At 44.1% G+C, this 26,516-nt stretch overlaps 2 protein-coding genes across 4 annotated transcripts; one reads left to right on the top strand and one right to left on the bottom strand.

Moving 5' to 3' along the window:
* Window positions 1–26: 26 nt before the first annotated feature.
* Window positions 27–5,753, bottom strand: hexd (hexosaminidase d). 2 transcript variants are annotated; one of them, XM_030077556.1, is made up of 12 exons: window positions 5,621–5,753; window positions 4,352–4,452; window positions 4,123–4,238; window positions 3,829–3,916; window positions 3,552–3,716; window positions 3,259–3,442; window positions 2,727–2,798; window positions 2,353–2,551; window positions 1,580–1,741; window positions 1,374–1,481; window positions 1,173–1,262; window positions 27–974 (listed from the first exon to the last, which is right to left on the bottom strand). In XM_030077556.1, exons 2-12 carry the CDS (start codon window positions 4,436–4,438, stop codon window positions 773–775), a joined length of 1,473 nt encoding a protein of 490 aa, XP_029933416.1. In that variant the 5' UTR covers window positions 4,439–4,452; window positions 5,621–5,753; the 3' UTR covers window positions 27–772. The 2 variants fall into 2 exon arrangements, with proteins under 2 accessions (XP_029933416.1, XP_029933415.1); XM_030077555.1 differs by lacking the exon at window positions 5,621–5,753 and adding an exon at window positions 4,536–4,749.
* ogfod3 (2-oxoglutarate and iron dependent oxygenase domain containing 3) lies at window positions 4,800–26,238 on the top strand. Of its 2 annotated transcripts, none has more exons than XM_030077559.1 (9): window positions 4,800–4,968; window positions 5,658–5,884; window positions 7,385–7,460; window positions 7,559–7,601; window positions 10,851–10,915; window positions 11,583–11,639; window positions 13,198–13,351; window positions 16,199–16,318; window positions 25,144–26,238. In XM_030077559.1, the coding sequence occupies exons 1-9, from the start codon at window positions 4,901–4,903 to the stop codon at window positions 25,282–25,284; spliced, it is 951 nt and encodes a 316-aa protein (XP_029933419.1). In that variant the 5' UTR covers window positions 4,800–4,900; the 3' UTR covers window positions 25,285–26,238. The 2 variants fall into 2 exon arrangements, with proteins under 2 accessions (XP_029933419.1, XP_029933418.1); XM_030077558.1 differs by having other exon boundaries at window positions 4,801–4,968; window positions 16,199–16,322; window positions 25,148–26,238.
* Window positions 26,239–26,516: the final 278 nt, after the last annotated feature.

The following is a 26,516-nucleotide window of genomic DNA, read 5'->3' as shown; positions in this document are numbered from 1 at the left end:
TATGCTAACATCCATGTGCTCTTGTCGTAAACCAAAGAATGAATCTCAGGCAAACACTTCTCAAACTATGCTCTTTTTTGGGGCTTTTATTTGTGTTTCTTTTTCTCCATGGCTGATGGCAAGAATGAGTGTATGCTGCTTGGAAAAGAAATGTCAAATGAGATTTTTTTTTCTTTTTTAATCTTTTTTTTATATTAATAAAAAACTTTATTATAATACCTTGTGTTTTTTCTGCTGCAGGTAGCACACAGATACAGCAGTTAGCACTTGCACATGCGTAATCATTCCCATTCTCCCATCAGGGTTCGCACTCTCACTTCACATCAACCTCAATGACTTTTCAATGACCTTCAAAGTCTTATTTCATGAAATTAAATGATTTAAAATGTGCATATTTGGGTCTACATTAGACACAGGTGCCTTACGATAACACACGATTTCACCCAGTGTAGAAATCAAGTCAAACGATTAATTATGAAACAGCTGCTACCTTTACACAAATACCCAGTGTTGATTCACAGCAGAAGTGTAATGATGAATATGGGCTCTATGTTTTTACTAAGAAAGAAAAACATACTTTTAAGGTCAACAGTCCTTTCTTAGACCTTATTTCCACAAGTTTTAAAGAATTTTTCAAGACCCGTAGGAGCATTTTCCCATTGCCGGTTGCAGAATTAAGGAGTCACCCACATTCATTGTGAACATTTCATCCCCTTATGTCCCTCTGCACATCCCGTACCGTTCATCCTCTCAACCTGGACTTAAGGGTCACTTATTGCCGAGGCGGAGATGGTGTGTCGCTCGGAGGCACCATCTCCTCCAGACAGGCTCTGATATCCTCTGTTATCCTCTGCAGAGGGGCCACCACAGGGCCGACATGCTGCTCTATCCACTCCTGGACTGTAGCGTCTGGGTAGAGACGAGCCATCTCCTCCCTCACCGCCTCCTCCTTCTCCTGCAGCACAGCCAACAGCCTGAAATACATCAGAAAGGACGGGCAGACGTGATGCAGAGTGTCTGGAATTGAGCCACACAACCAAAACAAGGGAACGAAAAGCAGGCAATTTCCGACTGAAGTAGCTCATGAAAGTCTGAAATAAGAATAAGCAACAGGACGTTTTATATTAAGGGCGTACAGGTTACACACTGATGGCGATCTCATTCAGACTCACGTTGTCGCATGACTCTGAATCTGCATGGTGATCAGAGGGTTGACCATCTTCCTCTGCCGGTGGTAGGGAGTGAACCATCCTCTTACAAACCTGAAATAGATCAGGCATGCCGGATTCTTCAGTCGTCAGTGAGATGCAGTTATTTTTCTCTCGGCAAATCTGCACAAAAGCATACATTCTGGCCTTTTGCTTAGAACTCACATGTTGTTTTCAAAGTCACGCATGTCCTCTGAGTTTAGCAGCAACGTGAGATCCACGACCCGCTCGGCCAGCCTCCTCCCTGCAAACACTGTTTCACCCGAAGAAGCCCTGAGGCACAGGATAATCAGTTTAGCTGGGAAATACTAATATACTACACTGGCTAACGTCTGTATGGTTGATAAAACAGGCATGATTCTGCCTCTCACCTCTCCATGGCCTCGACCTCCACAGAGGATATACCCAGGCTCTCCATCACCTTGCTCTGAGCCTCGGCGCTGAACTGGCCCTGGATGAGGGTCTGCAGACAGGCTGCCAGCGATGGAACAGCCAGCGGCATCAGCTCACACAGAACCGACAGATGGTCATACCTCCAGGGGAAAAAACAGAACCAGGTAAAAACATGTTAACAAAAGGAAGGAAATAAAGAGGTAAAAATTTAGGAAGAATATAAAACTAAGAGTGAAAGAGCACAATACAAAACTAAAATGATTATATATCTTAGTAACAATAGAAACTATCATATCAAAAAGTTAATGTCACTCTGCTGTTAGGGGAGGGAAGGAGAGAAGAGAATGAAGGTGAAAAAAAAAAACCCTCCGATGTTTTTTTTCTCTTTTCTTTTCCCCCATCTTTTCTTCTTCTGCATCTATAAAATATATAATGTAGAGATATGAAGAAGGGGGATGTACAACTGGAATGTGAAAGGAAAAGTTGTCAAGTTGTTTTACTTTTGTTTTCTTTATTTCTCCTTTTTCCACTCTTTTGGTTTTCCTTTCTTTCTTTCCTGCAGTCATTTACTCCATCATCTCATACTTTAGACTTAAGCCCCAGACTCTGTTTAATCCTTGTCCCACTGTAATTTTGGATGTGTGATATCATGTAACATCTATATGCTAAATCACATGTTATGTATTTGTCTTGCTTCACCAATGAAAACAGAGTGACCAGAATAACCTTGAGAATTTCTTTTGGCTCTGACCTTTGCCAGCCTGTGAGGGCGATGCCCTGCAGCTTCACTCCAGCCGGGGCGGAGGCTGCCACCTTCAGCCACTGCAGGTGGTTCTCCACATGTCTGTGTGTGCTGGTCACACTGGAGTGAACACAGGTGGAGCCTTTAAAGGAGCTGGCTGCCCACAGCTCTGACAGACCCGCACGGTGATACTTCCCCAGCAGAGACACTGGACAGGACAGTTGAAGACTTCACTAACACACATTATATATAAACAGATCCAATCTTAGCAGCTGCAGCTCCAGAATTAATGTTACGTAAAACATGATAGTGCATGAAGTGTGCTCTCTTTCCTGTTTGAAAGATGATTAAGAGAGCCTAAAAATCCACGCTGCACTTCTTACCAGTTTTGTCCACATCCAGTGCAGGGCTGTAGTCCCACAGCATGGGCTGGACCAGTTCTGCTAGACCACTCGCTGCCACATGGAAGACAAGTGAAGATGGTTTTGAATGCATTAATACCATCAAAACAAACGGTTTCCAAAATGGGGCACAGGGAGGCTTTGAGTGGGTTCCAACAGGTTATTAGCAAAATCAAAAAGTTTACAGGTGAACTATGAAAAACTGCAGACTGTAGATTGAAGTGAGGACAGTTTATACTCAACTGACAAAAATTATTATTCCACATTTTTTGCGAGTATAAACAGTCCTCACTTCAACTGACCCTCAATTTTGCATGGAGCACCTTTAATTTTGCCATTATTTATGTTCCTAGAGGGTAATCAAATTAGAGAATGTGTAGAGATGTCTGTTGTCATCATAGATGCCTCTTTCCCCACTGACATCCATCTACCTCTAGCACAATATATTCTGAGACAGGGTTTCTCATTAAATGAGGGTGCATGGTTTCATTGTGGGATGGTGTTTCCCCGTCACCTTTCAGTGTGTCATGGCTCATTCCTCTCAGCATGTCGTCCCACATGATGACGTTCAGGTGAGGCCACGCCTCCTTGACGGCCTTGGCTACCTTGGCCACATGACTCAGGAAGAGCTGCTCCACTGTGCGTCCAGGTGAAGCCAGCCACAGTTTGGACTCCTCCCCCTCACCTAGCAGATACACCTGAGGAACGGAGGCGGCACATGAGAGGCTGCACATAAAACCGGCGCAAAAAATCCTATAAGAAGCAGTGGTCTCTTGACTTTTTTTTTCTCACGGTCAAAAGACTCACCTCGTCTGCTCCGATGTGCAGTGTGTGTAGGTCCGGATGCAGCTCCACCACCTGCCTCAGCATCTCTATCACCAGCTTCACCCCTTCCTCCTTGTGGGGATTGAGGGTGCCCAGACAGTGGGCCACCTCTCTCAGGCCCCACAGCGCCCGGTGCTTCAGCACAAACTACAGCGCAGAGGGCGAGACACAGACTGACAGATTGCTGTGAAAACTGAATATTTACACCCATATTAGCAATCATGACACTTATAAACAGGGCGCTCCGTGGCTGCCTCACCTCCATGTGACCAAACGTCTGCACCAGAGGGATGACCTCCAGCCCTCTGGATTTGGCGACATCCTGGATAGACAGCACCTCCTCCCGGCTGAAAATAAAGCACAAGTACACACCACTCACCAATTTAATCCCCGTATTCAAGGGCAGCTCATCTATCCAAGACATGTTTATGGCCGGGCAAGCTTGTGCACATGAAGTGTTATCTCTGCAAACAATAACAGCTTTATGACAGGATCTGGTTGAGTCTCTCTCTGTGCGTGTGTGTGTGTGTGTGTGTGTGTGTGTGAACTCCACCTGTAGGCAGGGTGTGCCGTGGCCTGGAGCACCTTCAGCTCCCCCTCATAGGGAAACATGTCCTCATACTCCACCAGCAGGCCGTCGGCTCCCAGGCCGGAGAACAGCTCGATCAGCTGGGCACAAAACACATCAGCGGCACCAGACATCACCAACAGCAACACAGAGAGACTCTCACACTCACACACACGTTGTCAGGTTTAAATTAGACATGATTGTGTGGCCTCACCTTGTGCAGGTACTCAGGTCTTGGAGGCGCGCCTTTCAAATCCAGGTGGACCAGCTTCCTCCCTCTGGGCCACGGCGAGCTCTTCATTCTGCCGCACAGTCCTGAGGCAGCGGGGTGACATTTTACAAGGCCAGCAAACTTCGTGCTGCATGTGTTTGTGTTTATCTGGATTTAATTTACTCACCAGGGATGCAGAGACACAATCACGATCTGGGTATCAATGAGCTGCGTCAGTCGCCTTCTCTCAGCATAACGCGCTGATATAAGCAATCGATTAGTTTAGTCTAAGCTGTCAGAACAATTGATTTTTTTTTCTGTAGCTGTCAACCATGCAGGCTGTGCGTAAACGCCCCTCTGTTTTGCTTCCGCGTTTCCCGAGTTTACTCTCTGGAACGCGGTGACGTGCGCCAATGCGAACGCCGGATACTCTCCCGGAGAGCCAATCAGCCTCCACCAGGAAGTCTCCACGGCGGCGCCTGAGCCTCGGCTGCTGGTATGATGCACGCTTTGTCCGCCCGGGGGGAACCGCGTCTGATATTTTGAGGCGAAATGACAGTGCAGCGGCGGGGAAACACCAAAGGTCCGGACGCAAACGGAATAGAGAAGAAGATCAAAAGGTGGGTGCCGGGAAACAGGCTGGTGTGTGAGGCTGTGTGTGGAGAGAGACAGGGGGACGCATTCAATCTGCCCACCTGTATGGAATCCACCCACCATCTGCTTTATACATGGACCAAATCAAATATCACGATATCTTGGATTGAATACCTCGATATCAATATTGTGACGATACTGCGGTGATGGTGCTTTCACTAAATATTTACACACAAGAGATTTTTTTTTTTTTTTTTTTTTTTAAATAAAAGTCAGACAGCAGCATCATTCTATTTAATGCACCCTCAAAACCAGGACAAGACAACACTGATCATAATGTAAACAAATCACAGTATTATGACATCCAAAATCATAAATCACAATATTGATATGATGTTAATATATATTGTCTAGCCCTGTTGTGATACACATCATAGTTATTGGTGTCAAACTGATGTAAGGAATATAATGCTGTTTTTTTCCATGGAAAAAGGGTTAAAAAAAAAAAAAAAAGGCTTTATTGTGTTGTTGAAATGTGTAAAGGATTTGATTGTGTATTCTTGTTGTGTATTTTCCTTATGATGGTCAGAGATGCATCACTAAATCACTGCATGCCTTGATTTCACACTGAGATGATAATAAACCAAAATAACACTGGGGATTTAGTTTTCAGTGTACCTCCAGGTCATAAGTTTGCCCCGTGTTCTCTCCTCAGAGGTAATGCCCTGCGGCAGGCGTCTGCATGGAGGGGCTCCCGAGGGCCCCTGCTCTTGCTGCTGGGGGCCGCGGCCCTGTGTGGAGCGGCCGGCTGGCTGTACGTCTCCTCGTGGGACGGTGAGATCACGGAGACGCTCGTCAGCCGGGGGGAGCTGGTCACCCCCAAGCCCAGGGTCTACACCGTCCAGTGCTCTGAGGACTACGAAAACTACAAGCGCTACCCAGGTGAGGCCTCGCTGTGCCATGCAGTCAGCAGCCACGCCTGCTCTGCAAACATGACTTGGGCGTGATAAAAGTCCACCCACTTGATAAATAACCTTCTGATCCAGTGGCACCGTCGCTGGTGTTGGATTTCACTCATTCTCTCAGCAGCAGAGTGAGCGGCTTGACGTGAAATTTGATTTGTCGGGTCCAAAACATGCATGTCTGATGTTCAGAATTAGAATCAGAAATACTTCATTGATGCCTGAGACGAAACTGGGTCAGTTGCAGTTGCTCCAATTCTTAAGAGAAGAATGTATTATAAGCATTAGCGAAATGATAAGAAATAGAAAAAGAAATGGCATAGAAAAATATGTGCATTACAAAATTTGTCTCAACAAGTATGTGCATTATGTATAAATATGTGCATTAAGTCTACTTGTGCATTAATCCTACACATAAAAACATTCACATTATGTGCAGCATGTGTAAATATGTGCATTAAGTCTACTTGTGCATTAATCCTACACATAAAAACATTCACATTATGTGCAGCATGTGTAAATATGTGCATTAATCCTGCAAAATATTACAACAATCAATCCAGACATGAGAAATTGAGCATTGAAAAACACTATTCCAAGGCACACACACACACCATCACAAGTTATATCTTTATTCACATTTTTCTATTAATATAAGACAACTAAAATGACTGGAAATTGGTTATTGAAGATCTGTAATGAGGCAACAATGCAATCTGAAAAAATGCAACTGGTGGCCAGCTGCAAGACTGCTTGTAATCCCTGTGAATGGTGTGCCCTCTAGTGGTGAAAAGCAGTAGCAGTCGCCAATGGCAGTGTGCTGTTGCCTTCCATATCTTTCCACCTGGCTTTCAGCTCACACAGTTCAGCTCAAGGGCTCTCACAGGGTAAATGTAGTTACTCTGACATTTTTAGGTTGCAGCATAGTCGAATTAACATGATAATTTCAAACCAAAACCCAAACCTTTGCTATGCTGCAGACACATTGAAGAACGTTTGATTAATCTCTTATGTCTGCTTGGTCTCGTTGGACGTTTTGAAAGGGTTTAGTTTTAAACTTGGCAGAAGCTGGAGGCGAGAAAGCTCGTTCAAATAGTAAATTTGTCTTACTAAGCGTGTGGGCTGCGAGGAGCTTCAACTGTGCTACTTAAGTGTCAACACAGCAGGGATTCAGCCTTACAGCGATGAATTATGAAGGCCGGGAGGTTGGAGGGAGGCCCAGGATTTTGTAGTAGTGATGGGCAGAGCTCCCACAAGCCTCTTACCTCGTGCTTTGTCCTCTGCCGCTCTCTCTAACTCTCTCTCTCTCTTTCACTTTTTCTCTTTCTTCTCTCTGCCTTGGAGCTATAAATCCTCGAGCAGCTCTTTTGTTTCTGGACATTTATCACTGATGCAGAGATAACAGAAAATAAGTCGGCCCAGGCAGATTGATACTGAGTCAAGGCGGACTGTTTTTCTCCTGTCTCTCTCTCTCCGTCAGGATGCACTCCTCAGAGGTGTGGGCGCGCAGTCACAGACAGTGTGGTGACCAGGGAGGAAGCGCAGGCCCTCAGGAGGTAAACAATATCTGTGTTCACTGCCTTTTTCTTTTTTTCCTCCCATTCACTACGTTCACTCTGCCCAGCACTGATGACTCTTTGTCTTCCTCACCCAGGCTGGCTGAGAGGGGGCTGGCACTGGCCGGGTCAGAAGGAGGAGTGAGTATATCCTCCGAAAAGACCTTAAATGTTGTTAGCATGGTAGTCCAGTAGAGGAAAGTACTGAATGCACTTAATAAACAAATAGAGCGCAGAGATTTGTACTGCAACACATACATGCTGTGGTGTGTGAGAGTGGATCCACTCCTCTATAGACAACATGTATTGCATCGTGATATGGCCTGTATATGTGTTTTCATATTAGTCATTATTATCTTATTTATTATTATTATATATTATTTTTCCTCTCACTCTTGTTGATGTTATGCTGATAGAGGATTTTATGCCTCCCCCTCGTTCAAAGATCTTAGGATATATATGAGGGTACAAAGCAGTTTTACCATCGTCCTTGCTGAAGCTGACTACTGTGTCCCACAAGTTTTACTAAGGTTACAACGTTAAATGGGTTTGACAATATATTTGGCTGAAATTTGCCTTTTTTTCAGACTTGGTTAGACAGGTATGATAAGTTGAGCAATGATTCAGTTTGATTACAAATTTAATGAAAAATCGATTGATATTTCACTTGTCTGTGGGAGGCCTTTGAGCTGAAATAGTAATTATGTTCCATTTACACTCTATCAGAAGTGATTTTGAAAAAATATGAAAATAATAATAATAATGATAATATATCATATTTGGTTTAAATGGGTAGTTTTAGTTCCCTTGATGGGCTAAAAATATGAAAGTACGAAAAATATGAAAATAATAATGATAATATATCATCCTTGGTTTAAATGGATGGTTTTAGTTCCCTTGATGGGTTAAAAATATTAAAGTATGAAAAATATGAAAATAATAATGTCAATGTCAATGTCAATGTCATCTTTATTTGTATAGCACATTTAAAACAGCCAGTGGCCTACCAAAGTGCTTTACAGTAGAGAAACAGAAGCAACAAAAGGCAATAGCAGGCAATAATAAAAATAATAATAATAAAAAAAAAAAAAAAAAAAAAAAAAGATAATATATCATCCTTGGTTTAAATGGATAGTTTTAGTTCCCTTGATGGGCTAAAAAATATGAAAGTATGAAAAATATGAAAATAATAATCATGATAATATATCATCCTTGGTTTAAATGGATAGTTTTAGTTCCCTTGATGGGCTAAAAATATGAAAATATGAAAAATATGAAAATAATAATAATGATAATACACTATATTACCAAAAGTATTCGCTCACCCATTCAAATGATCAGAATCAGGTGTCCTAATCACTTGGCCTGGCCACAGGTGTATAAAATCAAGCACTCAGGCATGCAGACTGTGAAACAAGACATTTGTGAAAGAATGGGCCGCTCTCAGGAGCTCAGTGAATTCCAGCGTGGAACTGTCATAGGATGCCACCTGTGCAACAAATCCAGTCGTGAAATTTCCTCGCTCCTAAATATTCCACAGTCAACTGTCAGCTCTATTATAACAAAATGGAAGCGTTTGGGAACAACAGCAACTCAGCCACGAAGTGGTAGGCCACGTAAAGTGACGGAGAGGGGTCAGCGGATGCTGAAGCGCATAGTGCAAAGAGGTCGCCGACTTTCTGCACAGTCAATTGCTACAGAGCTACAAACTTCATGTGACCTTCAGATTAGCCCAAGTACAGTACGCAGAGAGCTTCATGGAATGGGTTTCCATGGCCGAGCAGCTGCAGCCAAGCCACACATCACCAAGTGCAATGCAAAGCGTCGGATGCAATGGTGTAAAGCACACCGCCACTGGCCTCTAGAGCAGTGGAGATGCGTTCTCTGGAGTGATGAATCACGCTTTTCCATCTGGCAATCTGATGGACGAGTCTGGGTTTGGAGGTTGCCAGGAGAACGGTACATTTCAGACAGCATTGTGCCGACTGTGAAATTTGGTGGAGGAGGAATTATGGTGTGGGGTTGTTTTTCAGGAGCTGGGCTTGGCCCCTTAGTTCCAGTGAAAGGAACTTTGAATGCTTCAGGATACCAAAACATTTTGGACAATTCCATGCTCCCAACCTTGTGGGAACAGTTTGGAGCGGGCCCCTTCCTCTTCCAACATGACTGTGCACCAGTGCACAAAGCAAGGTCCATAAAGACATGGATGACAGAGTCTGGTGTGGATGAACTTGACTGGCCTGCACAGAGTCCTGACCTGAACCCGATAGAACACCTTTGGGATGAATTAGAGCGGAGACTGAGAGCCAGGCCTTCTCGACCAACATCAGTGTGTGACCTCACCAATGCACTTTTGGAAGAATGGTCAAAAATTCCTATAAACACTCTCCTCAACCTAGTGGACAGTCTTCCCAGAAGAGTTGAAGCTGTAATAGCTGCAAAAGGTGGACCGACATCATATTGAACTCTATGGGTTAGGAATGGGATGGCACTTCAGTTCATAGTATGAGTAAAGGCAGGTGAGCGAATACTTTTGGTAATATAGTGTATATCATCCTTGGTTTGAATGGATGGTTTTAGTTCTCTTGATGAGCTAAAAATATGAAAATATGAAAAATATGAAAATAATAATAATGATAATATATCATCCTTGGTTTGAATGGATGGTTTTAGTTCCCTTGATGGGCTAAATCAGGGGATTTCAAACTTTTTTTATTTTCTGCACCCCCCAATAGTTCAGCATTGACAAATAGATTCAGAATAGTGGGAATAAAGCATAATGTTGTCAGAATCACTCATGAATTTATTTTGTATCATAAAATTCCACTATGGTGAAATTATAATATGCCTTTGAAAAACTTTCTAAAGCCTTTCAAAACCCATAATGATCCTTACTCGCTGTTGTACGTGCCTTGTCTCGACACTAGGGGGCAGTCTGGTCCAATAATCCTGCCTTGACACAGTGGTGTGGCAGATTAAACGGGGTGTAATGTTCTTGTCCAGGGGTGTCTGGATGACCCCGGTCTGCCCCCGCCCCCCGCCCCCCTCCATCCTCAGTAGGCCCCGTTCACTGCCAATAGAGATACAGTTTATGGAGTGTTACAAGACTTTGGAGAAAATGACTTATCTGCTGGCTTGTGAAAGACACCAGCGTGTCCCAGGGCAGCTGTCAGGCAATAACAAGTAAAGGGCAGAGCGAGCAGAGCGCGAGCGGGCCGCGGCCACGCTTAAACAGCAGCACTTAACCAGAACATGATGATATGCGCACGCACAGAGTCAGCGAAATACAACGGAAAGGGCATCAGCAGCAAAGCTTTAAATGTTGAGCTGCGCCGGGCGTCCACTTTCATTTGTCATTTTCAGCTCCTGTTCTTCATTTGACCCCCACAGGCCTCCATACTGGACCTGCACTCCGGGGCGCTGTCGATGGGGAAGCAGTTTGTTAACATCTACAGGTGGGCACGGGTATTTTCTCTCTTCCTGTCCTTCCTGTCCATGTCCCCAATCTGTTTTTTTGCTCAGTGGGAGATGTGGAGGGCAGAAATATCCATCATTCTTACTGATGCTGGTTCTTGTGAGCTGTCATGTGCAGGTCCAGTGACCCTCATGACCCTGATTCATCACTGTCAGAGGCACCCAGCTTTATTTGGATGCTCTGTTCCCCCCTCCTCCCCCTCCCTCTCACACACCTTTCTCCCTCCATTTACTCCTCTCTGAGTTTCCTCATCTCCTCCTCGTCCTGCGGCGCTGGGGGCTGACACGTGATCCTTCGGGGACCATCTGGCCGGTATTAACAGGAAGTGATGATGATGCCTCCCACCACCCAGTACCCAACACCCCACCCCACCCCCCACCCCCAACTTCACCCCTCCTCACCCCAGTGGGCTTCCTCATGCGAGGCAGTGAGACATTTCCTATCTGCTGTGTTTGCATGGCTGGCTGACACGCCCTCTTGGGTAAATGCATGATGTGCCGTGCTCCGAATGCTAATGTATGCTAATAGATCCCATCTCCTCTGCTCTCTCCTCTCTCCCCTCCACCCCGCCCGTGTCTATCTGTTCATGTGTCTCTGATTTTGGCTCCGTCCCGGCGTCCTGGTGCCTGTGTCCCGTGTGGCTCCAGGTACTTTGGGGACCAGATCAGCGAGGTGTTCACTCAAGAGGATTTCCAGCTTTACAGGTGACTAAAAACCTTCATTAAAAATCATCTGTGCATTTACCGAACAGTTGAAGTGTTTGATTCCAAGATGAGATACCTACCATCTGAGAATAAAAGTGACATATTAAAAAAAAAAAAAAAAAAACCCAAGCAAAAGATGGCACTATTTACAGCAGGTATTTAAATTTTTTTTTATTTGGGAAGGTGTTGCATGAGTAGCGTCAGTTTTTTGGATCCATATACCCGTCACGTATATGCACATATCAGGTTGTAAAAGAACACCAGCAGAACATAAAGGATAACTCCACTCATACATCCACCCGGACAGTTAAGGTTATGATCCATCTGGCAGCTTTATGGTACCATGACGAGGCAGAAACGCTGCCAGCTGCGCCTGGAGGGAAACTCAAGGTAAAATGCATAGAAAAAAATGATGGTATATGACAATATGAAGCCCTGCAAATGATGCTCAGTGTGCTGAGACAGGACCAGACATCAGCACCATGATGGCCTTTTATTAAAAATGGTAAATCAGCAGTTGAGTGTCGAGCCCCTCTGATCCGCTGCATATAAGGCATTTATTTTCGGTCGAGCACTGGTTGTTTATTGGAAGCCCTTGAATTGATTGTAATGCAATTCTTTTCCACAAAAGTATGCATGAATATGATAATTATGATAATGATAATGATAATGATGATGAAGTGGAGCGTTTTAGTGTCCTATTGACGTTTCGTCCCTGCCAAGAATAAGAATTCAAGGGGAAACACTGAATCTATACTTTTTAACCCTTTGAAATCTGGGAGCCTGTAGACGGGCGTTTTGGGAAGTTTAAGCTTTTAATATTTTATTTTTTAGTAATATTCCCTTTTTGTTGTAATTAAAAATGGGTAATTTATGGCAATTTTATGGTAATTTAATTTTAAATAATAATTGTAATAATTATAAATACAGTTTTCTTGTAACTGCTTTACACACCTTTTGTTTATTTGCTGGTCTTTTTTTCGCTATTTTTTTATTTTATTTGTTTGGTTTTTATCTTTGACAATATTCTGGTCATTTTAGTCAATTGTCTTATATTTTTTTCTTTAATTTTCTGATAATTTTGGTGATTTGTCTTTCTTTCTTTCTTTCTTTCTTTTTGGTTACACTTTTTTTTTTTTGGTAATTTCAGTGTAATATTTTGGCAATTTTCTCGTAATAATATCTTAAATATGTGCTTTTTAAGGAAATGAAGTGAATTTTGCCAGATTTCAAAGGGTTAAATATTTCGTATGAAAATTTAAGAACACTTACTTTCGGCACAAACCAACAGTTATCACCAGGTTCGGTACAAAAGTGCTGGTATCGGTGTTGCCTTCAAAAACCCACATCAGCTCAGCTGCAGGAGACGCCTCCTCTTTGCAGACGTTGCTTTTCAACAGTTCTCCTAAAATTGTCCGCTGCATCGCTGCCATAAATCATCAGATCTATTTGGAGTTCCTTAATCCATCAAGTTGCATGTCAGTCACTGCAGCCGTATATGTGTGTGTGTGTGTGTGTGTCTGAATCTGACAGGCTGTGTGTGCTTTCCACCACTCAGGGATGTGCGTGGCCGTATCCAGGCGGTGATTGCTGAGACGTTTGGCTTGGACCCGTCTCTGATGTACCTCACTAAGCCCACCTTCTTCTCCAGAATCAACAGCACGGCAGCCAAGACCCAACACGACGAGTACTGGCACCCACACATAGACAAGGTAGCACACACACACACACACATATGCACACACACACACACACATGCACAGAGCCATGATTCTTCTCACCTTGGATTACATAGGTGAGGTGACATCTGATCTCGTCTGACAGATCTCTAAGTGCAAAGTGCGTCACTTTAGTACATTTAAGCCACCATATACCTGACACTCCTGCTCAGAAAATACACTTTTGTTCCCAGAAAATCCCCCTGGGTTCTCTCACATTCACCTTTTACCATCCCTGCCGGGTCATATTTATGGAGCCGCTGCGAGTTTTACATCTTGTTGAACCTAGGAGGTGTGTACATAAATTCCCCCGATTGAGCAGCATTCCCCTCCAAGGCAGCTTTTTAGTTTCCCCGTCTAAGCCGCTATTCTCTCGTACAAACTGCTCACATCGCACGTCGTTGCTCATTCTCCATAAATATTCATCAAACACGGGCTTTTTGTCACCGCTTTAATCGTAGTCTCTCACTTTGTACTTTGCTCATCATCATAAGGTGTTTTGGGATTGAGAGGACTGTGGAACAAGATCGTGTGGCAAGTTTCCAACAAACGGGGTGTCTGTCTGCTTAAGTTCCAACACTTCCACTTCTTCACTAAAAGAGGAACTGAAGAAATTCATGAGGGTGGTTCAGTCCAAAACTAAAGGGTGTTCTACGGAATGGGACTTCGTTTGATAGGGGGAAAAAAAAAGATCATTGCATGTGACGCTGATGCATCTCAAATTCAAATTGACACCAGTGCTCTTCCTCTCTTGTGGATCCTCCAAACTTTTTGAAAGGCTTTTCTTTTTGAGAGAATTTCAAAAGCATAGAGCTGGAGGCTTTATTTGTACACGGTGGGCATCACACATAAAACCGCTGAAGCATCTGTTTCAATATTGATCTGCTCTCCTTTCTTGTGTGTATGCGAGACGAGAGAGAGATAGAGAGATAGAGACACAGAGAGACTAACAGAACATATTTGTTTTGCCATTGGCATTTCTTGGAACATGGCTTGTTTGCTGTTGTTGTGTCCTTTGTGTGCGCAGCCACCTCATCCGTGCTCCTCGGCCATATTAATTTTTGTCACTTCATCCTCTCCTCCTGCCCCTCAACATCTGGAAAAATTTAATCCAAAGGCATTCACTCTCTTGCCCATCTGTCTCCTCTGCCATTTTGGGGCTAATTGGCTAACCCAGCCCTCATTTAAATGTAAATGGCCTCTGACGTCTTTGGCGGTGAGTCCCCCCCACCCCCCCACCCATCGATCATATTACAGATACGGTGTCACTGCACGGTGGTAGCGCAATAACAGAGAAGTGTCTTTTTCTTCCTTCACCGCGGGAACAATCTCGGCTGCATAATGAAACAAAATATTAGATGTGGAGACTAATGTGAAACTGCAGGAGTTTCCTTCGCGACCTTGGCTTTGTCACGCCGCTTAAGCAAAGAGGCACACTATTTGGACATGGCTCCAGTTCGCCGCTGTGTTAACCTTCACTGCAAAAGCCTCGGTACCTGCTCAATTTGGGGTTTTAGCACCTCAACATTTTCCAGTCTATTTCAAGTTACATATAAAAATATTGGTAGAATATTAATATAGTGCCCAAACCGTACTTCTTAGCCCCTTTTTAACCCTTTGGCACATAGCAGTCACTACAGTGGACAGCTGTTTAAAAGTCATTTTCTCCTAAATGCAATGGTTTCTATGGTGGAATTGCATATCAGCTGTTAGAATGCTCTCTGCTGCTCCCCCCCATTGAGGTTTATGCAGAGATTATGCAGAGACTGTCAGTTCTTGTTGCTGAAAACATATTAATACTAGTATCATGACATGGTAATACCAGTCCTGCATCCTTAAAGAAATATGGAGACTCACAAAAGTGTTCATGCCCTAAGAAGAGTAAAAACACATAAGAAAAAAAAATCTTGACTCAGGCTTTCATAATTCATGCATCAAAGACTTAACTCCATCAGATACTGCTGGTGTGGAAAGCAGGTTCTTCAAAAGGTCCTGTCTGGAACAAATCTCCCCCATGAGCAAGCACATGGCAACACAACCGCGGTGAGAAAAAAAAAAAAACTTTTAACAGGGAGATAATAATAATTGGAATAGTAATTGTAGAAGGGGGTCTTTAGCAGGATCAGGCGGTGGTAGAAGGCGTAGAACCACAGATCCAGACTCTACGGCTCCGGAAATACCTGCAGAAAGCCTCAGAAGAAGAGAGAATAGAGAAGAGAGAGGAAGATGCAGTCAGTGACATACATTAAGTTGCCCTTTAACTCCACAAATCAATTTGGAGGAACTTGTGGCGTCGTCTGGTTTGACGCAGCTCTCGGTGATTCACCTCTCTCTCATCAGGCCATCTTTGTCCTCCCCTCTGAAGGGAGAGCGCTCCCGCAGTGCCTGTTAGCTCTCATTCACTTCACATCAAAATTACTGTTCGACTACTTGTTAAAAAAAAGTGCCAGTGCTGGATTCCTGTGAGCTCGCTCCAGGTCACCTGGCTCCGTCTCAGGTCATCCTCTGTGATTCATCCGTAAAACCACATCCACACGGCCGCCAGTCATCAGCATTGTTGCTCTGTAACTGGTGCAGCATTGTAACTCATGGTTATAGGTAGAACAAGAAATCGATAATGCAATATATCATAATTCCTCTCGTGAGACATTTTCGATACACTTGTGCCGACCGTGGATATTTGAGTTTTCATCATGCATTTCGTTCTGAATGAAATCCCTGCCTAATTAGAGATTTCTCTCATCCTCTCATCCTATCTGGTCAAGTTGTAATACAGATGTTGTTTTTCTTCTCTCTCTCCTACCCCGTCTCTGTCTCTGGGTCTCTCTCATTGTCTCTCAGGTGACTTACGGCTCTTTCGACTACACCTCTCTCCTGTACCTGTCGGACTACGGCTCTGACTTCACCGGTGGGAGATTCATCTTCATGGACCCAAATGGCAATCGGACGGTGGAACCACGGCAAGGTAACCACACAGGCCACAAAACAGAATGTTCCAACGCTTTGGGGGCAAAATACCGACGTACCCAGACTTAGGCAAGATGTCCAATAACCATCTTCACATCCCATAGACTTCAAGTCTTTATGCTAAGCGAACACAAAATGCATTGGCACCGAACCACTGGGTGTACAGAGTGGAAATGGTATTGAACAGCTTGTCTCGGTCTGGGAAAGTCAGTGAACAGGGATTTTGCCCAAAACATTGGAGTATTCCTTTAACCTATAGATGGATTTAGTTTCCATCTTCAGCACTCAGGATAATGATGTTTGACCTGCCAGGCCGGCTGTGGCTTTAAGTGAGCTATGTAAGACAAAGAGCTTTTTCACTAACACAGCTGCACTCGAAATTGTAATTGCTTTTCTCAGCTGTATTATGGGATCCCAGAGCTGGTTTGAGCTCAATAAAGTGTGTTAATGTGGGGCAAAGTGAGTGTAATCCATTGTAAGTGGGTAATCATCAGCACAGGCCTGCTTGGCTGTGCACTTAAGGTGCAGGTGGATTAGTCTTCAGCTCCCTTGTGGTAGTAGACGGTGGGGGGCAGGTGAGCATATGCATGCTGACACCGGTGAGTCTGTTTCTCAGTGTGCCAGTGAATATCAAATGTAGATTACACTGTATCTTCGATTTATTTTGAACACAACTGATATGGTCGAATAATCTGCACGAGGCTCTCACTTGAATTTCATAGGTGCATTCTGGACGGCGAGCAATAGGGAATCTCATAGATCTTCTGTGGAAGTCAAGGGACGTCATGGAATTTTACAAATGGGTCACTTCGCTGGAATTTGCCCGAATGTATTTTCCAACTTGTTTCACACATTTATTGCATTAGATAGTGGTTTTCAGTTGTTTTTGTCCGCAGCAAGCCCAACTGTAGCGAAAGCCAGACTTTTTGTCCGTTTGGATTTAATTTCTGAGCTGAAAAACAACATTAACAAACCTCGAAGGAATGCAGTTTCTAGGTCATGGAAGCAGTCTGACTTACTTACGGAAAGTCACGGAAAAGTCAGGGCCGTGAAGGGAACCGTCTGTATGTCTAATGATAAAGTTAACCTCCCCGTCTTTGATTGCATTGCCCTGCATTGCTCTCTGTGAGCTGTCTTGTCCTAGAATGACTGGAGTCTTACTAAATCTGTTAAATATGGGGAAACAGTGTGTGCAGCTGTTAGCTTTTCATGGCAGCATCACTTCCCCACTATCATACCTGACAGCAATCCTTCTCTATCTGTCCCATTTTCAATCTGCCCTCTCCTCCTGCCTTCACCTTGTCGCTTCTTTCTCTCTTTCCTCCCCCTCCTCCTCTGCCGCCTCGCTCCCTTTATCTTACCCCATTGTCCATCATCTCCTGCCTGCTAACCCAACCCCTCTGCCACTTTTAATCAACCAGCGATACACCAAAGCAGCTTGAGCAGCGACACGCTCCCCCTGCCTTTTTCTTCCCTTTCAGTTTTTCCTTTTCCTGTCTCTTCCTCATTTTCCCACCTCTTATCTCACCACCGCTCCACCTAACTCCATACATGCCGGTCATAGACAAGCCTCTTACCCAGTCAGTGAGCAACAGCGAAGCATTCTGGGCCACTGACATTGTCCTGTGGTGGAGCTGTGAAGGACGTCGGCTGAAGGACGTATGGTAATGGAGACTGACTGCAGCGTGCCTGCTGCCTCTGCTCCTGTGATGGGCTTTCGTGAATGCCCCAACCCATCCCGCGTCATTAAAGTGAGATTCAGTGCCTCACAACAGATAGAATGAGGACGGCCTCGTCTGAAACCTGAGGAAACCTGCTGGGTGAAGCACAAGCCAGTGCAGCCCGTGGGTCTACAGGAAGGGGAAGAGAGGAAGAGTGAAAGTGAGACAGGAAGCGAAGGAGTGACAGGTGAAGGGATGGAACCAGGCAGAAGTAGGACGACTGCTGGGTCTCACCAGTCCTCACTGATAGATTTCCATATTTCAGCAGAGTTGGACTATGTTCAACAATCTTCCTGTGATGGATCTGTCAAAACCAATGGTGAAACTGAATCGCTGTCATTACTACTATCGGCGTGCTTTTGTTTAATGAGGTAAATCCAGCAAGTGACGGAAGGAACGGCCATGCATAATGCATCAAAAGCCAGAATCCCTTATTTTTGTCGACTAAAATACACCTCATTGACCAACTTCCAGGAATAACATACTGGGTGGCTGACAAATGTTTTGACTTTGTAAGAACCCAGCCCTCATATCTGGACGCATGATTAGTTCACAGCGATAATCGTGGCTCTCTGAGGTGACAGTGATGAATGTGGTTTAGCCTAATTATAACTGCGGGAAGACAATCACGGCTCGTCTCTCTGGGACAGAAAAACTCAGAATTTATCTATAGTGAGAAGCAGGGAGAAGTGGGAAGTCTGGTTTAAGGCAAGTGCAAGTGGAGGAGGAGGATGGAATGAAGGTGTTCCTGGAAAATGAGAGAGAGAGAGAGATGACTGACAGACAGGCTGCACAGAAAATGCCTCCCCATCGGACACAAGAAGATAGGGAGGGCAGCAGCGATGGGCATCGAGACAACAAATGGCCGGGAGGAAGATAAAGAGCAGATATGGCGAATGAGGCTGAGAATGGAGGGTTAACCTTGCTGACTTCAAGAACCACGGGGGAATTAGATGACCTTCAGGTGCACCGGTGCCTTGACTTTGGCAGCTGCTCACCCGCAGACGTACAGTGAATACAATGAGGTTGTATCTGGATCTGATGCTTGGCAATGGCGCCGGAACAGGAGATGACTTTTGCCCCACCTCTTTGGAGGCTTCATCCCCATGTTAAAGGTGTTCTGTGTAGCATTTAAATGTCAGTAACTCACCACACAATGAACCACTTTTTTTTTTTTTAATACTGTGGCATATGACCATAGAGAAATGAGACAATCACCGAGAAGACTGACGGTTTCTCATGTATTTTACATTGTGTGCCACTGCTTTGGATTTGGCAGAACTGCTTGATTGCTTTGTGGCACATAAAAAATCACTTTAAACATTTTAATTCCTTTCAGTAAAGCCGAAGAGAAAGTGAACACAGGTGAAATGATAAAAAAGGTAGAGGGGACAAGGGGAAACATTCTTGGTGACTTCAATGTGGCTGTACACTAACAAGTGTTATGACATGGAGGCTAGTCATCTCAGCCTTGGCCTTATCTGTATAGAGTGTGCCACAGTTGATTTGAAAGTGTGTTGATTTTTAAAAATTCTACACAGCAACTTGTAGAAAGATTCGCTTCTGTATTTTTTTTTATTTTTTCGCGAGGAAATCGCCGTGAGAACAAGTTTGTTTAACAAGACAGCAGTGACCATGACATTCCCCACAACTGGTGCAAGTTGCCCTGGGTGTACTTTTTTTTTTCTTGTATGTATGATGTGCGGTGGGTGACGTTTGAGGACTTTTTGGCCAGTGTCAAAATCAATCATTTCGTGAAGTTTCAGCTAAAATAAGCCAGCAGAGACTGAGAAATTGCACATGATGGACAGACGGAGCCCAATCCATAGTCCCTCTACCAATCTTTGATTGTGGGGGACAAAAACATTTAACTGCTATAGAGAAACTACTCTGCCATGAAAAGCTTGTATGCAGGACCCAACAGTCCTGTTTCTAATCCCTCCCACGCCGATGATTCTTGGTCAGCACCAAGTCATTGCGTCAAGCAATTGTGCTGATGTCTTAAAATAGTCACCCTGCTCCTAAAGCTGTTTATGAGAATATATCTTCCACAGTGGGGGATGATGATCCATGATATGTGGAGTTGTTTGTGTTCCAAGCCTCATGTGGCGCTCAGGCAGTGTGTGAAACTAGACATGCCTTGTTATCCTCAATCCACCAGATGTGATTGATCCATGCAGGGCTCTCTTCTTGCCGTCTCTATGGTCACAGTCCACAAAAATTAGTCATAGCCTAAAGTACTTTCTGTGGCCCTTACACACTCATGAGGCGGAGATATACATATTAAAATATGAGTGCCACTCAGGCAAATAAGATGTAACGTGCTGCCCAGTGGGAAGCGAAAGGAAAGGCCTTTCATCATCCCCTGCCTTCACCTGGGTTTTGAATTGTGTCTGAGTCACTGAGTGATTCAGGTAATTGCATGTCCTGCACAAGACCTGTCTAAGGTATTCAGTCCTGCAATAACACCATCTGCTGTGAACTTCCAGCATCAGTATTCTTCTACACCAAAGAGATTCATCCCAGGCTCCCGGGGGACATTGTACACACTGCTCGATTAATCTTCAAGAAATTATTCATGACTCTGTGGGAGGAATCTATACATTGACCCGGGCCGACCCGCCCCAACCGGCTCGCGGACACTCCACAGCCTCTACCCTTCACCACGAATGCACCCTCCCTTATTACCTTCTACTTATCTGCATCACAGGTATCCAGTTTATACAGCCATGGTGTACTGAAATGCAGCAGGTTTTTCACAGAGCACACACAGCCTTTGGAGACTGTTATAAGGGCTCTAATGAGCACACCGTGAATTGTCCCACTTGAACAACATCCCATGATCCCATGCCTGGAATAAAACAGACATGGTGTAGTGATGAGAATAGTAACACAGTCTGGCTGCTGTTCCAAAGTTGGCTGGCGCGACAACAAAGCAGAGGCCTCAACATTTTATAAAATTAGAGAGTTGATAAAAATATACCTTTGTTTTTAAAGCCTGAAAGGGCCTGCAGATTATATTATTTTACCTACAGAAAGAACGGTTTATGAAAATAGGTAAATGTAGCCATAAATACCTTGACATTTTATAATTATGTTAATTTAAGCTTCATTTGGTAATATAGACCAGCATTATGTCTCTGTGATTTCCAAGCATCTCAAAGTGGCATACTGACAGGTGGTTATGGCTTTGTGTTAGGCTGTATTGAGGAAGCAAAATCATAAAAAGTTTGATTTCATGTATTGAGTTGTTTAAGAAACAGGAAGACTAATGTCTCATATTCAAAGAGTAACGTAAAAACAAACCCAGATCTGTGTGAAGCCTGACCTCTAAAGGGGAAAAGCTGTGGTGACATCACCTGCCACCAAAGGACAGGCACCCTGCTTTTCACCATTAGGGGTCAGGCTTCACAAGTTTAGGTTTGGGGTTTAGTTACTCTTTAATAATCATGATTTTTTTTTTTTTTTTTCATTTTGAACCAGGCCATATTAAAAGGTTTATTCCTACTGGTTACAACCGTAAAATAGCTTTAGTAACAAGAAACTCACCACTCACCGTCCAACAGGGCACTCATCTTCACACTCCCAGTAAACCCAGAAAGAAAACTCAGTACATTCAAATATGTTTTTTAAATCCTTCAAATTGTGAAATAAAAATGGTTGCAAATGTATTTAGCATTTATATATTGCTTGGCACATACCTGTTTTGTTTCTGCTGCTGGCTCGGCTGACTTATGCTAAATTATGTTGTTGATTATTCCTTTCATAAAAGATGGGGATTAGGATTTTAATATGGTACGGGATGAATAATGCTGCATGTATCCTTAATAAAAGGCAACTGTAGGGGTAAATGACTAAATAACTTCAGTGGTACAAGGCCTAATCTTGTCATTATCTAAATGACGAGGTGACACAGTATCTTGGTTTGGATAACTCCAATCCAATACTGTTGTGTTATTTACTGAAATGTCTCCCTCCCTTTCCCTGCCATATCCCACCTCACTGGCTGCACTATTTCACGGACTCGTGCGAGGCTGATGCTCTTCTTCAGATAAGCCCTCATCTTCTGAAACTACAAGAGCTCCAACTCCTGCATCCTCCTTTTCACAGAGTGATGCTACATGCACTTTGCTGTAATCTACATGAGCATCAGGGTCACTTCCATCACTGTCTGTGTCACTGCTAGTATTGGCACAATTACAAGAATACACTAATGGACAAATAGTCGTATGCGTTTTGCAGCTTTTCTGTTTTTTCCTCATAACGTTACAAATGTTTGTGCAGGTGCAGACATCAGTTTGACCCCGTGGGATTTCCCCCGCTGGTCCAGATGCTCCGTGCGCTCCTGACAGGAAGGTGTATCGATGTGCTGTGCTCCCTGTGACTGCGTTGGTGGTGTTTGCGAGCAAGGCGTTCTTGCGGAAAACCCTGGTATTGGCATTGGATGAGTCACCCATCATACAGCATCTTGTTAGCATTTCATGCTCATCTCTTTTACGCCCTAGGACGCCTGTGAAGTTAAAGACTTCATTAAATGCAAATCAGAGCTCATTTCATGATCTGAAGCTCTAATAAAAATGAATAACAGTGGAGCGTTGCTTGAGCTGAACGGCAAGAGTGGGCACGAGTTGCTGCTCCGGTTGTTGCTCTTGGTGACTAATGCTATTGATCACGAGCAGAGGCTGATTACACGGTATTTAAGGGGGTGGCATTCAGAAAATATGATTGCAGTTTAAATGGTAATCCCCAGGATCCAGTTTATTCCCGCTGAACTTGGCAGCATCTCTGGTGCTAAGCGCTTGTTGTTGTGGTCTTTCTGCACTTTCACGTGTCCCTGTGTGTTTTTCAGATGGATTCTCTGTTGATGGAGTTTGACTTTATAGGTGGTCCAGCCATGGTGGGTGTCGCTGCTGAAGTGCAGAAAACTGCTTTTGCCCCCTGAAGTGTAAAACAGAACACTTTCCCTGGTTTTTCTCAGGAAATACAAATATAAAACACACATGTAAAAGCTCTCATGAACTGATTATAGGCTGAAACACAGTTGTGTTGTTGCAGTCAGTGCTAGAGAGTCAAAAAATCATTTATTCATGTGGAAATGTAAGAGATCTTATCCCCGTCTCTCACTTGCAACGTGCTTCGTCTGAAAGGGCGTTTTCATCTGTGGCAAAGACAGATGCACTCATGGCTCATTATTTGTTGCTTAACAACATCATGTTGCCAGCTCTCTTAGCGAGCAGGTATCTGTTAGCCTCCTCATTATATTACTTTCTGCTAACACCTCCAAAACTGGCGATTGCACCTTTCCTTACCCTGGAAAATCAATCACCCCTCCTGTGCACATCTGTGTTGATGATCAGGGCGAGCAGATTGGACAGCAGGCAGCCAAGAATTTAAGGCCCTAAATGCATTAGTGCTCTTCAACATTTTTTCCCTGCAGTTTGTATCTGAGTGTCCTTTTAAGTCCAGTCGTTTTAGACCTCCAGTGCTGTTTGGGCTGGTTTCACCAAGCCGACCGAAATGCCAACACAACTTTTCCTCGGGTCACGTGTCCACATCAAGCGAGGGGTTGGCAGTTGCTTATTTACAAAATGTGCTGGGGAATGTGGGCAGGATTTCGCTTTTTCATCATTCAATTTCAGTCTTATATTTAGACGGGCTCAGGCAAAAACAAACAACTTTTTGAAGTCGGCAAATATAATATTCTCACTGAAGCTTCAACAGTAATTTGTTACAAGCTCCTTTACTAGGAAAATTAATGAGTAATCATGTTCGAGTGATATTGAAAGTGATGTTTTAAAATGTTAGGGCTGTGTTTAGGAATAATTTTTTTTTTCATCCGACATATTGCTTTACCCCTCGTGTCTCACATCACGGGGTCTTTAAATCACAACATTAGCACATTGAAGCCCAGCTAAAGGTGAAAGTGAGCGATCCAAAACTTGCTGCGACAATAGAAAATAAGTCGGCGCTCCAGACGGGCTTAATGCTCCGGGTGCTTAAAAACTTCCATGGAAGTCTGCTGATTCCCACTTGGATCGTTTCTTTCTATATCCCTCCTTTGTGTAGTCGCTAATCTGCTCTGCTGAATGTGCTGAATTTCACAGTAAACACTGGGAATGTTTATGTTTTCAAAGCGAATTTTCATTGTGCGGTTATCAGAAGCCGCGTGACCAATTTCCGCGCTTGGAAAAAAAATTAAAATCCCTTCCTTTTCTTTAACGTGAGTAAAGCGGAAGATATGTTGTGTGCTGCTGCTTGCTCGCTCTTTTGTTTATTCATTAAGTTATTCTTTCTCTTCTTATTTTGCCATTCTTTAGGTTTTTCAGAGTGTAAATTTCATTACTTAACTGCTAGCACTGATTTCCCCAGACATTCCCAGTTAGTACCATGCCGGGGGATTTACCCTCACACACACACACACATGCACACAAGATGTACACGTGGATGCATACATACACACACAAATACAAGGCCTCCACCATGGGGAATGCAGTGCAAACAAATTAGGGCACAGTAATTCTAGCTTTTTATTCATATTCATATAATGAGATAACCCTTTCTAAGTAAAATAAATAAAAAGTTTTGTAACAAAACAAGAGGCTGAAAACTTTTCTTTTAATATAAATCCCCTTGATTATGGGATACGGTCGCAGACTAGCTATGTAAACAACAAAGCAAACGTCTGTCAGATACAGAGCAGGTTGTGTTTAGAAAGAACCAGACCGGCTGGTGAAAGGCAGCAGCTCATTACCTGGTCCAGCCAAGCAAAGCCTCTGTTAAACGAATTGAAGTTGCCCATAAGGAGCCAAACTCATTTTGTACGTTGATGTCCAAGGAAAAAGCATGTGTTGTGACTCTGACAGTCAGAAGAAAGCATCCCAGGGTTAGTCAAAGCTAGCTACTGAAACACAACCAGCATCTCTGAGTCCCGCCCTCATGGCCTCTTCTCCCCCCGACATGTGAACGCTCTCTGCTGATCTCTCCAGCTTCTTCCCCTCTCGCATGTTGCTGGCGAGGCGATGAACAACACGCAGCCGCCGCTCTGTCCTCGGACGATTTGTCACCCCGCCGTTTCCTAAAAATTGTCCTCTTTCTCCTGCAGGACGAGTCTCCTTCTTCTCCTCCGGCTCAGAGAACCTCCATCGCGTGGAGAAGGTGACGTGGGGGACGCGCTACGCCATCACCGTGTCCTTCACCTGCGACCCGGCCCACGGCATCTCTGACCCCGACCTGCCCTGAGCCGCCCCCGTGGGTGACGGCGCCGCCTGCTGGCCCGGACAAGCCCTGCAACACAGAGCGGAAAAGACAAAGACAAAGAGAGAGAGAGAGAGAGAGAGAGAAGGGAGGTGTGAGCAGCTGAATCAAGGCCTCTCATTCCACGCCTTGACCGTCTCCATACTGAATCAACTTCTGTTTGTTTTTGTTTGTTTTTTTATATATAGGTTTTATTAGCGGCGGCGGTAGAGCTGCACAGTCCCAATTTTTTTCCCATTCTGCTGCTGCCTCTTCTCATTGATCGTGTTACAGGACAGGGCCACCTACCTGCTCCCTCTCTTTCGTAAGGGTGCTGTCCTATTTATCACCGCTCCATTTTTGTACACCAATTGCTTTTTTTTTTTTTTAACACCTCCTTAATGACTAGAATTTGGGTGTTGTGGGCCTGCACAGGTTACCGTAATCTGTTCTTTGATGTGATCTTTTTAAGGACGGCTAAGCAGAAATTGCCTCCTCGAGACAAAAACAGCTTGAAAGAGGCTGTGGGGCTTTTTTTTTTTTTTTTTTTCCTGGTGTTATTTTTTTAAGGGAAGGTGTCCATCCCCTCTTGAATTACCTACTTTATCAGCCCTCCAGCCCAAAATCCCCACTCAATCTGGCACCCGGATCCGCACCCATGACCCAGGAGGCGTTTTCTTCTGAGAAGAACCCTCTCCTTGTCCAAGAGGGGTTGAACTTCCCACCAGTATGCTACCATTTACTGGAAGAAGGCCGGTGAGTGGTTTTAAAGAAAAAAACGAAGGGGACCAAAACAGGAAAAGGCCGTGTCTCATTGTGTCTTCCTCGAGAAATGCCATTTATATCGTTTTACCGTTTTCTTGTCTCGCCTGTTATGCAGAACGTACCGCTCATGAAATCACAATGTTTCAGTGTTTACGTTGATATCGAATTTTCATTAAACCAACAAATAAAATCCAACTCGTTCTCACCGCAATTTATTCACCACTGTTTATTGCTACTAGAGTCTCGTCTGCTTTTCCTTTGTGATCCAGACACTTGTGGGATTGCTTGATTGATCAGACGCAGTAAGTTCTTGAAGAGGTCGTTGAAGCCACCCTTTCTTATTTTCTGCACAGCTGATCACATCAACCCACCGTGCGCCGGCTCTCACTTCTGTTTTATAGATTGTGGAGCACGAGGCAGGAATCAGTTATTGTGTATATATTGTATATGCCAAGACAACTTATTTTTTACCT

The sequence above is a fragment of the Myripristis murdjan genome, chromosome 19 (genome assembly GCF_902150065.1).
Source record: "Myripristis murdjan chromosome 19, fMyrMur1.1, whole genome shotgun sequence".
Lineage (NCBI taxonomy): Eukaryota > Metazoa > Chordata > Actinopteri > Holocentriformes > Holocentridae > Myripristis > Myripristis murdjan.
Note: the sequence above shows the minus strand (reverse complement) of the source record. Positions and strands in the feature narration are given on the sequence as shown.